This window comes from Danio rerio, chromosome 20, assembly GCF_052040795.2.
Source record: "Danio rerio strain M-AB ecotype USA chromosome 20, GRCz13ab, whole genome shotgun sequence".
Classification (NCBI taxonomy): Eukaryota; Metazoa; Chordata; class Actinopteri; order Cypriniformes; family Danionidae; genus Danio; species Danio rerio.
In genome coordinates, this window is record NC_141040.1 from 33,302,578 (window position 1) to 33,316,614 (window position 14,037).

Below are 14,037 nucleotides of genomic sequence, written 5' to 3' on the forward strand. Positions count from 1 at the left end.
TTATAGATATTTTGATATAAATATGCATACAGTAAAGATGTCATATAAATATTTAGCTACATGACACCTCAACATTTTTGGTGTCTGTTAGGTTGCTAATATCGAAATGAAAATAGCAGTTCCTTATATTATATTATAATTAAATTTTATTGTTAAGATAGTAAAGCAATGTAGCCAGGGTGACGTTATAAAGTACACTGTTCCCTTAGAAGATTTACCCAACGTATCCTTTGGAGTTTGTTTTCCATATCAAAATTGTATAGTCTGAACTTACAAGGAAAAGGTGCAAGACTGAACTTTGTGCAGTTAATATTGAGGAAAAGCCCCGATCCGATAAATGTCTGCAGCCAGGCCTCCGTTTTTAGAAGTCTTCGTTTTCCCCCATACACACTGACACAGAGCAGCAGCATTTTAAACAATAATGGCCTCTTTAGCGTTTTCCAAAAGCTCCGTTTTCGGGATTCATTTGGGTAGTGTGAACGGAAAGCCTAACCTTAGCAAAACTCATGCATTTTAAAACTAATTACTGTAAATGGAGCCTGAGTTTCAATGAAGTCCATACACTCTCAGAAATAAAGGTACTGGGGTGATACCTTTTCAAAAGGTACATGTTTGTACTTAAAGGGTTCATATTGGTACCTAAAAAGTAGATATTAGTACCTAAAAAATTTAAAAGGAACACTTTTGCTTACTTTTGTTCTTTTAAGTTACTAACATGTACTCTTGAGGTATTAATATGGACTTTTTAGGTACAAATTTATTTGTACCTTTTGAAAAGGTATCACCCCAGTGACAGCTTGCGTATCTTTATTTCTGAGAGTGTACTACTTTAACAAAGTTCACTAAATTGATATTAACTTTTTGCCTCACCACTAAAAAAGGCTGTTAGGACACCAACAAAACACACTAGCATAGTCTACATCACAAAACAAACTCATGGGAGTAAAAAGCATCCATCCCTTTGAAATCCTTTAATACAAAGCACCATTTGAAGTGGCCAGTTTTGAGCACTACGATTTAAAACAACCCTTCAATACACTGGCCAAGATTGCTCCCATTTTGAAGCATCCTACTGCGGCAGATTTATCCTGCTTTGAAGGCAAAAAAGTCAACTTGAAATCAAAACTGACATTATAATATAACATTCAGTTATAAATGATCTACCCATACATGTTGATTTTTTAAAAATAAGTGTGCCCTAATATCCTTCAATTTCACTTGAAACAACAGGGTGGTACAAACCAACCACAACAATGCAAAACTCAAATCTGTACTGGCAAAAAAACAAAAAAATATTTTTTATTATTTAAGATAATATACATCACAATAGGAAGAATTTTTTTTTTTAATGCTAGCCTTAAGATCTTGATTCTAGCCAGTTGGCATTTGAGTAAGGAGCCAAATGAGCACTTAAGGGGTTTTATTTCAACGAAAGGTCACATTCCCATGATCAGTTGCCAGTCATCGCATGTGTAAAAGCAAGCGCATGAGCAATGTGTCACCTGTTCTCCTCTGGGATGTGCACAGCCATCATCTGCAGGGGCTCCAGACACTGCACCACCCAGCCATGCCTCTCACTCACACGGGCCGTTTCCACGGTTAGAAACGTGTTGGGCATTCGGCTCCACAGCACAGAAACAATGGTCTGCACGTCCAGTCGTGGAGGACACTGCGGCTCTGGGTTTTTCAGCAAACTCTTAAAGATGGCTGAGGACAGGGGCATTGCATCCTGTGTGGGAATCCATGCAGATCAAGTTAGTGAATTGTAATGTGGGAAATGGAGGCATGTGAGTGGATTAATAATAGAGTAGACTTACTGGGATTTTCGGAAACTCAATTTGGAAGAGGTTTGGGCTTGTGGGTTGAACAAACACAGCAGGGAAGAGCTTAGTGTTAGGCTCAACCTAAAAGAAGGGAGAAGAAAGCTTGATCATATGCATTTATATGGCAAAACATGTCTTTTTCACCAAGAAGCTCCATACAGATTCCAAAGGCAGATACTGATAAGATCAGGGCCTAGTTAATATGTGGACTTTGGGGGTTTTACAATGTGGTCACATGTTTATTAGTCAGTTTGTATGTTTCAGTTTTTGGGCTTTGGTCACACGGTCAAGAAAGATACACAATATGTGGTCTCTTTTACATTTACTGGGTAGAATTAATAGCATATGTTTTTTATCATTTCATGTTTAATCTTTTTATGTAGTTATTTTATAATTAATTCAGTTGTAACAGCAGAGAATTATTGTCATTAAATCATTTCATTTTCAAGTATTTTTGAATTACTTTTGATTTAACATCAACACTGAGGCCCAGTCCCAATTCTACCTCATAGTCCTTTCCCTTACCCCTACCCCTCATTTCTCGTGAAGGGGTAGGGAGTCCCAATTCTCTTTAGCGTTGCGGCGTAGGGCTAAGGGGAAGGGCTAGATACCCCTTCGAACATAGATTTTTCAGGACCACACTCGAAACCAAGGGTTAAGAAAATTTCCCAGTATACACAAGCCACAGCGGCAGGATAGCTGCACCCGGAAGTAAGGAGATTTACAATTTTTTTTTTTCATTTTTACAAATTTTTACAACAATCAAGCACATGTTTTAATACATTTATAACTGTGTTCGTGTTTTACCGTCAAGCTTTTAAAAAGAAAATGCTAAAATAAAAAACAATAATTTTCACTATCTATAATCCATAATCATGACTCCTGTATAGCTGTCCCACAACATTCGGACACTCGATGACATTCGAATATCAGAAAAGTCTAGTGGCTAAGAAGAAGCTTTTTACAGTGTCTGCTATAATGTTAATGTTGTTTTTGGTGTGTTTAAATAGATGAATTTGGCCACTGTGTAAATGCACAGTACAGTTAAGATCTTACTGCCACATTAGATCGTTATAATAACATAATATATGCCTTTAGTGATTTTCTGAATATAAATAACAAAAAATAACACAACTGAAATAACTACAGCAGTCGTGATTTTCTGATCTCATATGAAGTAAGAAATCGCAGTAATATATGATGACATGTGTAGGTGTTGTAGTGGTTTCTTATTTCTAAGGGCTAAATTTTGAAGCCCTTCCCCTTCACACTCAGTTTTAAAGGCCAAGTGGGACAAGGAAGGGGTAGGGGTACAAAGATAGAATTGGGCCTTATTTGCTTCCTTTTGCAATACAGTACAGTCACATAATAGCAACACTCCCACATTTTTAGCTATCATAACTGCCCTTATTTCTGTTTTTGGTATAGGATTGCAGAAGGATGGTTTGATTAAAAATGTAGTTCCCCTTCGGTTGGGGAACTTCAGTGCCATGAATGGGAGGATTCGGATCAGAAGCCGCTTATCTGGAGAGTATTGAACGGGCCAATGAATGAAATTAATTGGCAGCGTAAGCTTGCGCAGGTGTGCGACATCTGCAATTATCTCAGCATATAAGCACACCTGAGCCAGCAGACGCCATCCTTTTCGCTTCAGATCCTTTCTGAGTGAGTCGATGAGGGTTCCTCTTGCTGATCAGCACTTCAGAGCGAACGAGTGTGTCTCCCGGTCCAGAGTGGGTCTTCGCGGTGGCAGACGGTCGAGCTGGGTTACTCCCTTGCCTGCGGTTCTTTGGGTCCGGTCCTCCAGAGCGGTGCGTATAGTTGCAACTTTCCTAAAAGAGCAACACAGTCGTGCAGCACGTCCTTTTCAGGATGGCGCTCCGACTGTGCGTTTCTGGATGCGGGGGTTTCCTGTCTCCGGATGATGGACACGATCACTGCATTGCATGTTTGGGGGTCCAGCATGTTAATGCGGTGCTCGCGGGCGGTTCATGTCGTCATTGCGATGCCATGACCGTTGCACAGCTAAGATCGCGGCTAACTTTCGCAAGAGAGCGAGCCACCCCAGTTGCCTCCTGTTCTAAAAAAGCAGCGGGCGCTCGGGCAGATCTGAGGGTTTCAGCGGGAGCTAATCCGCCGCCCACGGGCTCGCGGACCTCTCGCTCCTCACGGCGCTCCATCCAAGCTTCGGGTGGTGAGAGTGATCCGTCTAACCAGATGGTAGCTCTCACACTCGCTGACACCGGAGATCAGATGTCCTCCGCGGCATCGGAGGGTGGGCTTTCACTGTCCGACGAAGATCCGGACCCGCTCGCCCCCTCCGGGCAGGTGAGCGCTGTCAAATCGGATCCTGAAGCGGACATGTTAGCCGTGCTTTCCCGGGCTGCTTCGGCCGTGGGGTTGGAGATGGTTTATCCCCCAGCTCCGCGGCCGGACCGACTAGATGGGTGCTACGTAGAGGACCAGAAGGCGAAGCCTTCGAAGCCTCTCGTCCCCTTCTTCCCGGAAGTGCACAGTAGGCTCACGCAGTCCTGGAGGGCACCTTTCTCTGCCCGTGCTGCGAGTGCCTCCGCCCTCACCGCCCTTGACGGCGGAGCTGCCAGGGGGTATGAGGCGATCCCGTCAGTGGAGCGCGCTATCGCGGTCAATCTTTGTCCGCGCGGCGCCTCTACGTGGCGGGGTTTGCCCCGCCTCCCGTCCAAAGCCTGTAGGTTGTCTGCCTCCCTCGGAGCCAGAGCTTATAAGGCTGCGGGCCAGGCTGCTTCTGCTTTGCACGCGATGGCCACCTACCAGCGCTACCAAGCGCAGGCGCTGGCCGAGCTGCACGAGGGCGGGTCCAACCCAAGCTTATTACATGAGCTGCGCACCGCGACCGACTATGCTCTTCGGACTACTAAGTCCGCCGCGTGTGCGCTGGGGAGGACGATGTCCACACTTGTGGTTCAGGAACGCCACCTCTGGCTAAACCTGGCCGATATGCGCGACGTTGACAAAGTTCGCTTTCTTGACTCGCCCATATCCCAGGCTGGCCTGTTCGGCGACACCGTCGGTGAATTCACCCAGGAATTCAAGGCGGTGAAAGAGCAGTCGGATGCGATGGGCAATGTCATCTATCGGCGTGGCCGTAAGCCCGCTCCGCCCGCCGAGCCATCCACCTCCGCTGTTCCTCGCCGAGGGCGCCCGCCAACGAGTGCTGCCCCGCCCCCGCCTGCGCCTCCGGCCAAGCGGGCGCGGCGTTCACCTCGAAAGCAGGCAGCCCCTCCTGCCCAGGGCGCCGTTAAGTCCGGTAAACGGACCGCGAAGCGTCCCTGAGACAGGCCATCCGGAGAAGAGGAAACTTGCTCTTTCCCCGCTGGAGGGCGGGGCCCCGATAACAACGGTACTTTTCAGTGCCACCAAAACATCAGTAAAAGAGCACTTTTTCCCTTCCCCGGATGTGACTGCACGAGTTCTGCCAGTCCGGGACGCGCTGCCTTCCGGCTCGCAGACTCTACGTGCTTCGCCAGTGGCTCACGAGCGCTGGGGGGACGGTCTCCCTTCCCTCAGCCCTCCAGCCCCCTCTCCGGAGTCAGGGTGCGGAGCCAGAGCGAATCGCTCTCCTCCAGCTTTTCCGCGGGACCCTCGTGCTTCCCGGATCAGCACACCCACTCCGCGCTGCCCCACCGCTGGTACGTCAGCGATTGTAGCGATGACTCCATTAGCGAGGGCTCTGCCTGCCTGGTTAGCGCGGGCCAGCCCCTCGCGGTGGCTCATACGCACAATCAGACTCGGTTACGCGATTCAGTTCGCGAAACGGCCCCCCAAGTTTACGGGCGTGTATTTCTCCAGGGTCAACCCCCTGTCCGCCCCTGTCTTGCGAGAGGAGATTGCTGCCCTCCTGGCGAAGGGTGCAATCGAGCCGGTTCCTCCAGCCGAGATGGAGAGTGGGTTTTACAGCCCATACTTCATCGTGCCCAAAAAGAGCGGTGGGTCACGGCCAATCCTAGATCTGCGCGTTTTGAACCGCTGTCTGCACAAGCTGCCGTTCAGAATGCTCACGCAGAGGCGCATTCTCCAATGCGTTCGTCCTCGGGATTGGTTTGCAGCCATAGACCTGAAGGACGCGTATTTCCATGTCTCCATTCTTCCATGCCACCGCCAATTTCTGCGGTTTGCGTTCGAGGGTCGAGCGTGGCAGTACAAGGTCCTCCCCTTCGGGCTCTCTCTGTCTCCGCGGGTCTTCACCAAACTCGCGGAGGGTGCCCTAGCGCCCCTTCGGCTCGCGGGCATTCGCATACTCAGTTATCTCGACGACTGGCTGATTTTAGCCCACTCGCGGGAGCAATTGATTATGCACAGGGACGAGGTGCTTCGGCATCTCCGCCTACTGGGGCTTCAGGTCAACCGAGAAAAGAGCAAACTCGCCCCCGTGCAGAGGATTTCTTTTCTCGGGATGGAGCTGGACTCGATCACCATGGTAGCGCACCTCTCCGAGGAACGCGCTCGCCTGTTGCTGAACTGTCTGAGGGAGCTCGACAGCAAACTAGTGGTCCCACTGAAGTTCTTTCAGAGGCTCCTGGGGCATATGGCATCCGCAGCCGCCGTCACGCCGCTCGGGTTGCTCCATATGAGACCACTTCAGCACTGGCTTCACGATCGGGTCCCCAGACGCGCATGGCACGCGGGCACACACCGGGTCTCGGTTACTGCGCTGTGTCGCCGCGCCCTCAGCCCTTGGAACGACCCCTCGTTCCTACAGGCCGGTGTGCCTCTAGGACAGGCGTCCAGCCATGTTGTTGTTTCAACAGACGCTTCCAACACGGGTTGGGGGGCCGTGTGTCGCGGGCATGCGGCTGCGGGCCTCTGGAAGGGTGCCCAGCTGCATTGGCATATCAATCGCCTAGAGCTGTTGGCAGTGTTCCTCGCTCTCCACCGCTTTTTACCGGTGCTGGAGCGGCAACACGTGCTGGTCAGGACGGACAGTACGGCGGCGGCGGCGTATATCAACCGCATGGGGGGTATGCGCTCTCGCCGCATGTCTCAGCTCGCCCGCCGTCTGCTCCTCTGGAGTCACCCGCGGCTGAAATCGCTGCGCGCCATTCACGTCCCAGGCACGCTCAATCGTGCAGCCGATGCGCTCTCACGACAGCTGTTACGCCCTGGAGAATGGAGACTCCACCCCGAGTCTGTTCAGCTGATATGGGCGCGATTCGGGGAGGCCCAGATCGATCTGTTTGCTTCCCCCGAGAACGCTCACTGCCAGTTGTTTTTTTCCCTGACCGAGGGCTCTCTCGGCACGGATGCACTGGCCCACAGCTGGCCTCGGGGCATGCGCAAGTATGCGTTTCCCCCAGTGAGCCTGCTCGCGCAGTTTCTGTGCAAGGTCAGGGAGGACGAGGAACAGGTTCTGCTAGTTGCGCCCCTTTGGCCCAACCGGACCTGGATATCAGAGCTCTCACTCCTCGCGACGGCCCTCCCCTGGCGGATCCCTTTGAGAGAGGACCTACTCTCTCAGGGACAGGGCACCATCTGGCACCCTCGCCCCGATCTTTGGAACCTCCACGTGTGGTCCCTAGACGCGAGGAAGACTTAGGTAACCTACCGACTGCGGTGGTTAATACCATCACTCAGGCTAGAGCCCCCTCCACGAGGCGCGCCTACGCCCTGAAGTGGAGTCTATTCACTGAATGGTGCGTCTCTCGCAGAGAAGACCCCCGAAATTGCCAGATTAGTGTTGTGCTCTCTTTCCTTCAAGAGAAGTTGGACAGCAGGCTGTCGCCCTCCACTCTCAAGGTTTACGTGGCCGCCATCTCCGCTTATCATAGCGCGGTAGCTGGCGGCACCGTGGGAAAGCATAACCTGGTCATCCAGTTCCTTAGGGGTGCTAGGCGAATTAATCCATCTCGCCCCCCTCTCATGCCCTCTTGGGATCTCGCCCTCGTTCTCACGAGTCTGCGATCCGATCCCTTTGAGCCACTCGAAGCAGTATCTAAGATTTCTGTCCCTGAAGACAGCTCTGCTGGTTGCGTTGGCCTCCATCAAGAGGGTCGGGGACCTGGAGGCATTTTCGGTCAGTGACTCGTGCCTGGAATTCGGGCCGGATTACTCTCACGTTATCCTGAGACCCCGCCCCGGTTATGTGCCCAAGGTTCCTACCACCCCCTTTAGAGATCAGGTAGTGAACCTGCAAGCGCTGCCCCCGGAGGAGGCAGACCCAGCCCTTTCTTTACTTTGTCCAGTTCGCGCTCTGCGCATTTATGTGGACCGTACTCAGAATTTTAGATCATCTGAGCAGCTCTTTGTCTGTTATGGCGGTCGGCAGCAGGGAAGTGCCGTATCGAAACAAAGATTATCCCACTGGATTGTGGATGCCATTTCACTCGCTTATTCGAGTCGAGGTCAGCCGTGTCCCCCGGGAGTACGTGCACACTCCACTCGGAGCGTTGCATCCTTTTGGGCGCGTGCACGCGGCGCCTCTCTAACAGACATCTGTAGAGCTGCGGGCTGGGCGACACCCAACACATTTGCAAGGTTTTACAATCTGCGAGTGGAGCCGGTTTCCTCAAGGGTATTAGGTAACCCTTTGGTGATTGAGGAGACAACTCGGTAGGGTGTTGAAACACGCTTGCTGCGCCATTCTCCCTAACACGGAGGTACGTGCGCCTTTTTTATCTGTCAGTAAAGTTCCCCGTCAGGTGAGCCCTGCAGATTCCTCCGTGGCCCCCAGCACTGACTCAGCGGAGGAGTCACTTGCTGGCCCACTACGTTGTAGGTCTGCCCGCTGGTCAGCCCGCGTTTTGGGTATAGGTGCCTGCTATGCGTGATCCCCACTAGGCGATCCCATATGCTTATTCCGCCACGGTTAAGTCCCCCCCCTGGGCGGACCCGTGTCTTCCCTCTCCGCTAACCACTCTTTGCTATGCGTACTCCCCCTTTTTAGGGCTAGTCCATAGGTAAATTCTGCCATCTATCCCCCCTTGGGTAACGGATGGCCTCCGCAGCGTCCTCCCGATCGGGATTGCACGCTTCCCAACGTACTGTCGTATTTCCTAGAATTATCTAGATGCTCACGACTTCCCAAAAAATATATCTAAATCCGTAAAACTTCTGTTGAAGTAGGATAAATTAGGGCCAGGGACACGTTGGAGGACCGCGCCCCCCATGATGTGGGTGCGTCACGCTTGCTTGACTATCTCCTCATCGGGGGTGTTGGTAAGGTGCAGTCATTATGGCGCTTTCCATATTCTCCCATTCATGGCACTGAAGTTCCCCAACCGAAGGGGAACGTTCGAGGTTACAGAAGTAACCCTTCGTTCCCCGAGGAGGGGAACGGAAGTGCCATATTCCGTCGCCATAATGACTGTCCCTTAGCTGTTTGAAAGTCTCTTCAGCTTAAAAGGATGGCGTCTGCTGGCTCAGGTGTGCTTATATGCTGAGATAATTGCAGATGTCGCACACCTGCGCAAGCTTACGCTGCCAATTAATTTCATTCATTGGCCCGTTCAATACTCTCCAGATAAGCGGCTTCTGATCCGAATCCTCCCATTCATGGCACTTCCGTTCCCCTCCTCGGGGAACGAAGGGTTACTTCTGTAACCTCGAACGTTTTTCACCATCATACTGATCACTTAAAGTTCGAACCGCTATAGTTAAAAACCATTCTTTACAGTGTTGCACACTGTTTAGGGTTAATGTAAACCTAGTCTGCTTAAACATGATACTGTCTTCAAATATTTGCTATTGCGAGTCTGATTTAAACATTAGAGCCTGAAGCAAATTAAGAGCTTATTTTGTGCAGAGATTCATTAATGTTGAATAGCACTAGCTGTTACTGGCTCTCTCTCTATTTTGAAATTTAGATGTGCATTTACTAAATGGGAATAAGTAACTGCACACTGGACCGCATTGCACCACATATGCAAACTACTGTATAGTACTAGGCCAAAAATGTGTGTAAAAAAGCAGGAGTTATGTTTAAAATCACAGTATTTTAAAAAGGCACCAAAAGCATTCATGATCCTACTGGTCATCTGGATTCTGCACATGCAGTGGACATTTTATTATCCCATATGCCATAGTCTACTGGCAAAACTGATATTACCAGAAAATAATTACAATTAAAAAAATAAAGACAATTAAAAAATACACATTCATTCATTCATTCATTCATTTTCTTTTCAGCTTAGTCCCTTTGTTAGTCTGGGGTCGCCAAAGCGGAATGAACCACCAACTTATCCAGCATATGTTTTACGCAGCAGATGCCCTTCCAGCCGCAACCCAACACTGAGAAACACCCATACACACTCTCATACACAAACAAACAAAACGCCCACAGACAATTGTCCAAATGTCCAAATTACAACAGAAATTGTACTTATTACAATTGTGATTTTGGTTAATACAACATTACTGTTCTGGGGTAGTCATTGTTCTGTGATAATTGCAACCCAGGCTGATAATTGCATATTAAATACAATTTTTGTATGTTATTCTACTGAAATACACTGTTGTTTGCAACTTTACCAGAAATTTAGATACTTTAAAGACAATTAAATACATTCAAGTCGATAAATTTAATCTATCTCTGACTTTTGTAAGCACTATAGCAGTTATAGTTTTTAACAGTTTTGCATTTTTTTGGATCTTTTAATACTTTTAAAGCAAAAATTAAATGTTGAACTGAATTATTTACTCTTGTAGTTAACGCTTCATTATGATATGACAAAGCCCAGCACTGTGACTGCGTCCTATTTTGTTAAAAGAAAAAAGTTGAGATTACCTGGTATGCAGTAGGTAGCTCTCTGCCATTGGCAGTGAATGAAACCAGGCCTGAGGCCAGATCTATGGAGCAGCCAATTTCCAGATCAACATTACTACGACTTGTGGAGCTACTGGCAACGTCACCAGCACAGACCATATAGCAGTTACTCCTCCTCACACTGAATTAAGAGAGATGAAAAAAGGACAGTGGAAAAAATCAAGTGTTTGTGACTGTGTGAAAAGACAACAACAGGTTTTTTTTTTACAAACCTCTCATGAACACGTCCCCGCTCATCTCCCAGAGTTACAGTGACAGTGCGAACTGTGTCAAGGCTGAAGTGTTTGCTGTAGTAGTGGTAGTCTGGTGTTACCCAGCCCAACCAGACCGAAGATGGATCTTGTCCGGCAAATACTTTCACAGAGTAGAAGTACTAAAGCAAAGGTACATCAAACATTAAAAGAGCATTATAATAAAATAGACATTGGCTGACATTGTTCAGAGTTAGATACTCAGTCTTCAAATACAGGGCATCCACACTGCAGTTAAAAGGTTACTGTTATTCCAAATCATGCCATTAACCCCATGTAAAGGAACATTTCACACTTGTAATTTCCAAGCAGATTTACTACAGTTTTATTTTTACCCCAGGTTACTGGAACAGAGTAAGCACCACTTTTCCGTTGTTACCCCAAACGTCACCAGTGTAAAACAGTGCTGGCTTCATGTGCAATTCATCAGAATTATTGCTAATTACTAATATTACTAAATGTACTGTGTCTACCCACCATAGTAACCTTGTCAGAAATCTGACATGAACGGTATCTAACAACATATCTACAAAAAGAAAAACTATTTATTGAAAAAAAAGAGATAGTTTTGATTGGATAGGCCATAGACCATAAACATTGCTAAGGGGAAACTGGCTGATATAGTTACTGGTATCTTTTTAACACAAAGGCTACTTAACTTTGATTTTTCTTCCAAGTTTTGCATATTAACATATGTAAATATCTATTTGATGTTTATTGCGTGCTTTGCACACAGCAAAATAATCATTTGATTTGAAGGGAATACCACAATCATCAGTAAGCTCCTTATAATGTTATAAATATATATAGTATTATATATAGTATTTGATTGATTGATAAAGGCTTGATTGATATACAGTAAAAGTGGGTGATACATTTTTTAAGGCAAATAACGTGACTGTGACAAACTCATATTTACAACTTGATAACTGTTAAGACACTTACAATAAAACGTAAATACGTTATTAAAGCCAATTCACACCATACAGAAAGAGGTCCTCATTTTTGGACAATCGATTACAGGATACCACTTTTCAGATATTCTACAACCCAACAATGCTGAAAACAATAGACCGACACACTGATCTGACAAATCCTTATGAAGTGCCATCTATGCAGTGCAGTTTAAATTGGCCTTTAGAAAATTATGGCTGGATGATTCGCAACCATCGCCCAATCAGCAAACTCATGCATTCAAGAAAACACTGTGTATATACAGTCATTTTAGGGTTGAGGAGGAACTAGTGACTAGGAAATTGAGGAAATTGTAACTGACAATGTGTCAACTGGAGTATAGAAAAGCCTATTATGTTCCTAGCTTTATAGTCTGACACATTTTGAGTCAGGAATACATAATATGAGGTTGCACGATCCATGCTACATTCAGTCAATCAGCCATCAGAAAAATAAGAACATTAACCTGTTTTTTAGGAATGCGTGGTGTAAAACATAATTTTAGGAAAATTTTAAATAATTGTTATCCCTGGATAAATTACGAGCAGTAGTAAATGTATAGTTCTAAAATATTCTGTCATCATTTAGTCATCTTTCACTTGACCAAAACCTCTTTGAGTTATTTTCTTCTGTTTAACACAAAGGACCATATTCTGAAGATTGTTGGAAAGTAGCAGCCATTGACTTCCATAGAACTTTTGTTCCTACTATGGATGTCAATGGATGCTGGTTTCCACTATTCCTCTGATTATCTTGTTTTGTGTTCAACAGAAGAAAGAAATTAGAAATGTTGGGGAAATTATCCCTTCAAAAGGATTTCAAAGGTCTTAGAATGTCCCAGGATTATCTATTTTGAGTCTGACAAGTTAAGTATAATCTCTCTTGTTTTTACCTTTGTAATGCTGCCATAATCAACCTTGCCTCCATCGTCTTTTTTAGCTCTTTGGTCTTCAGCAATCACCTCGTTGATATCAGTGATCTTCCGAGGGCCAGCGTGAAACTCAACAGGCATGCTTAGACGACAACAGATCATGTCGTCATTGCTCGTCTGTGTGCCAAATGTCTTGTGTGTCACCTTTAGACAAGGAGGTGTGTCTACGGTCCCATCTATTCTAGTAACCTAAATGCAAAGTGATGCCAATGATAGAATCCAACTCAGATGATCAAAAATATTTTTTCCAAAATGCCCTAAAATGTGATAAACTGTACCTCAATATGGGGATGATCTTCTGGCACATTTACAAATGTTGGCAAGCGTTTGCTGAACCACATAGTGACCTCGCGATTCATGTTGACAGCAAAAGGTTCAAATCCCTCTTGAAGGCCACACATTGTGTAGTACTTAAATGTACTTGCGTCTTTTCCCAGGTTCATACGACCAATTTGGGAAAGACCCAGGCTGCACACTGGGATGAACCCTAAGGGGAGACAAAGGTCAATAATTTTCAAGCTCAAGAGACCACTTAGTTGTTATAGATACAAAGATTATTGCCTATTTATTTACCATCTTCAGTTTCAAAGTCAGCAAAGCAGAGCTCAGAGCCCTTGTTGGTGATCAGGATCTCTCCATTTAGGGTGAATATCATGGATTTGTCCTCCATGTTGATCAAGCAGCCCACCACATCTCCTTTATTCCATGATCTCGCAAAGAAATGACTTCCCATATGCACCCGCCGGCCCTGGGAGAAGTTTTTGGATCAGAACAATAAACAATTGTATTATCCTTAATTGACTAACATGTGATCCTGGACCACAAAACATTGGTATATTTTTAGAAATAGTCAAAAACACATAGTAAGGGTCAAAATATTGCTTTTTCTTTGCATTATTAACAAACATGCATTCCCATCAAACAGAAGATGATATACAGAGTCATTTAAAATGCATTAAATACTTTTAAAATACGGTCCAACTGTACAGTATGTCCTAATTATCTTGTCATAAAGAAACAAAATGAAACAAATAGCAGATCAATGAGGAAGCATCAGATAATCACCCTATGGCCATCAAAGACGAATGACTGGTCATCCATTCCTAGTTCGATATCAGGTCGGCATCCGGGCCGTGCCCAGCCCACCCGCATGTCCCCTCCAGTGATCGCCTCAAACTCAAAATACCACTTTCCTGTCTTCACAGCATACGTCTTCTCCACACGGAAGAGACGGATGGATTCAATGCCCTCCTTTTCTACCTGGTGAGCAGCTGAAGACCA

At 46.5% G+C, this 14,037-nt stretch overlaps 2 protein-coding genes across 8 annotated transcripts in view; one reads left to right on the forward strand and one right to left on the reverse strand.

Annotated features, from left to right (window-relative positions):
* LOC147839360 (uncharacterized) overlaps positions 1–7,496 on the forward strand; it is a 963,858-nt gene extending 956,362 nt beyond the window's left edge. The window contains exon 2 of the mRNA XM_087298300.1: positions 3,285–7,496. Coding sequence (XP_087154426.1) covers positions 4,915–7,395 — 2,481 coding nt within the window. The 5' untranslated portion in view covers positions 3,285–4,914 and the 3' untranslated portion in view covers positions 7,396–7,496. The remainder of the gene's footprint in view (positions 1–3,284) is intronic.
* ryr3 (ryanodine receptor 3) overlaps positions 1–14,037 on the reverse strand; it is a 152,358-nt gene that overhangs the window by 72,184 nt on the left and 66,137 nt on the right. For all 7 annotated transcript variants that reach the window (XR_015518485.1, XR_015518484.1, XR_015518483.1 and 4 more), the window contains 8 exons: positions 13,822–14,027; positions 13,330–13,504; positions 13,035–13,243; positions 12,718–12,945; positions 10,833–10,993; positions 10,582–10,741; positions 1,818–1,904; positions 1,503–1,729 (listed from right to left, as the gene is read on the reverse strand). Coding sequence is in view for 4 of the 7 variants with exons in the window: in XM_087298294.1 (XP_087154420.1) it covers positions 1,503–1,729; positions 1,818–1,904; positions 10,582–10,741; positions 10,833–10,993; positions 12,718–12,945; positions 13,035–13,243; positions 13,330–13,504; positions 13,822–14,027 (1,453 nt within the window). In the remaining 3 variants the exon portion in view is untranslated. The remainder of the gene's footprint in view (positions 1–1,502; positions 1,730–1,817; positions 1,905–10,581; positions 10,742–10,832; positions 10,994–12,717; positions 12,946–13,034; positions 13,244–13,329; positions 13,505–13,821; positions 14,028–14,037) is intronic.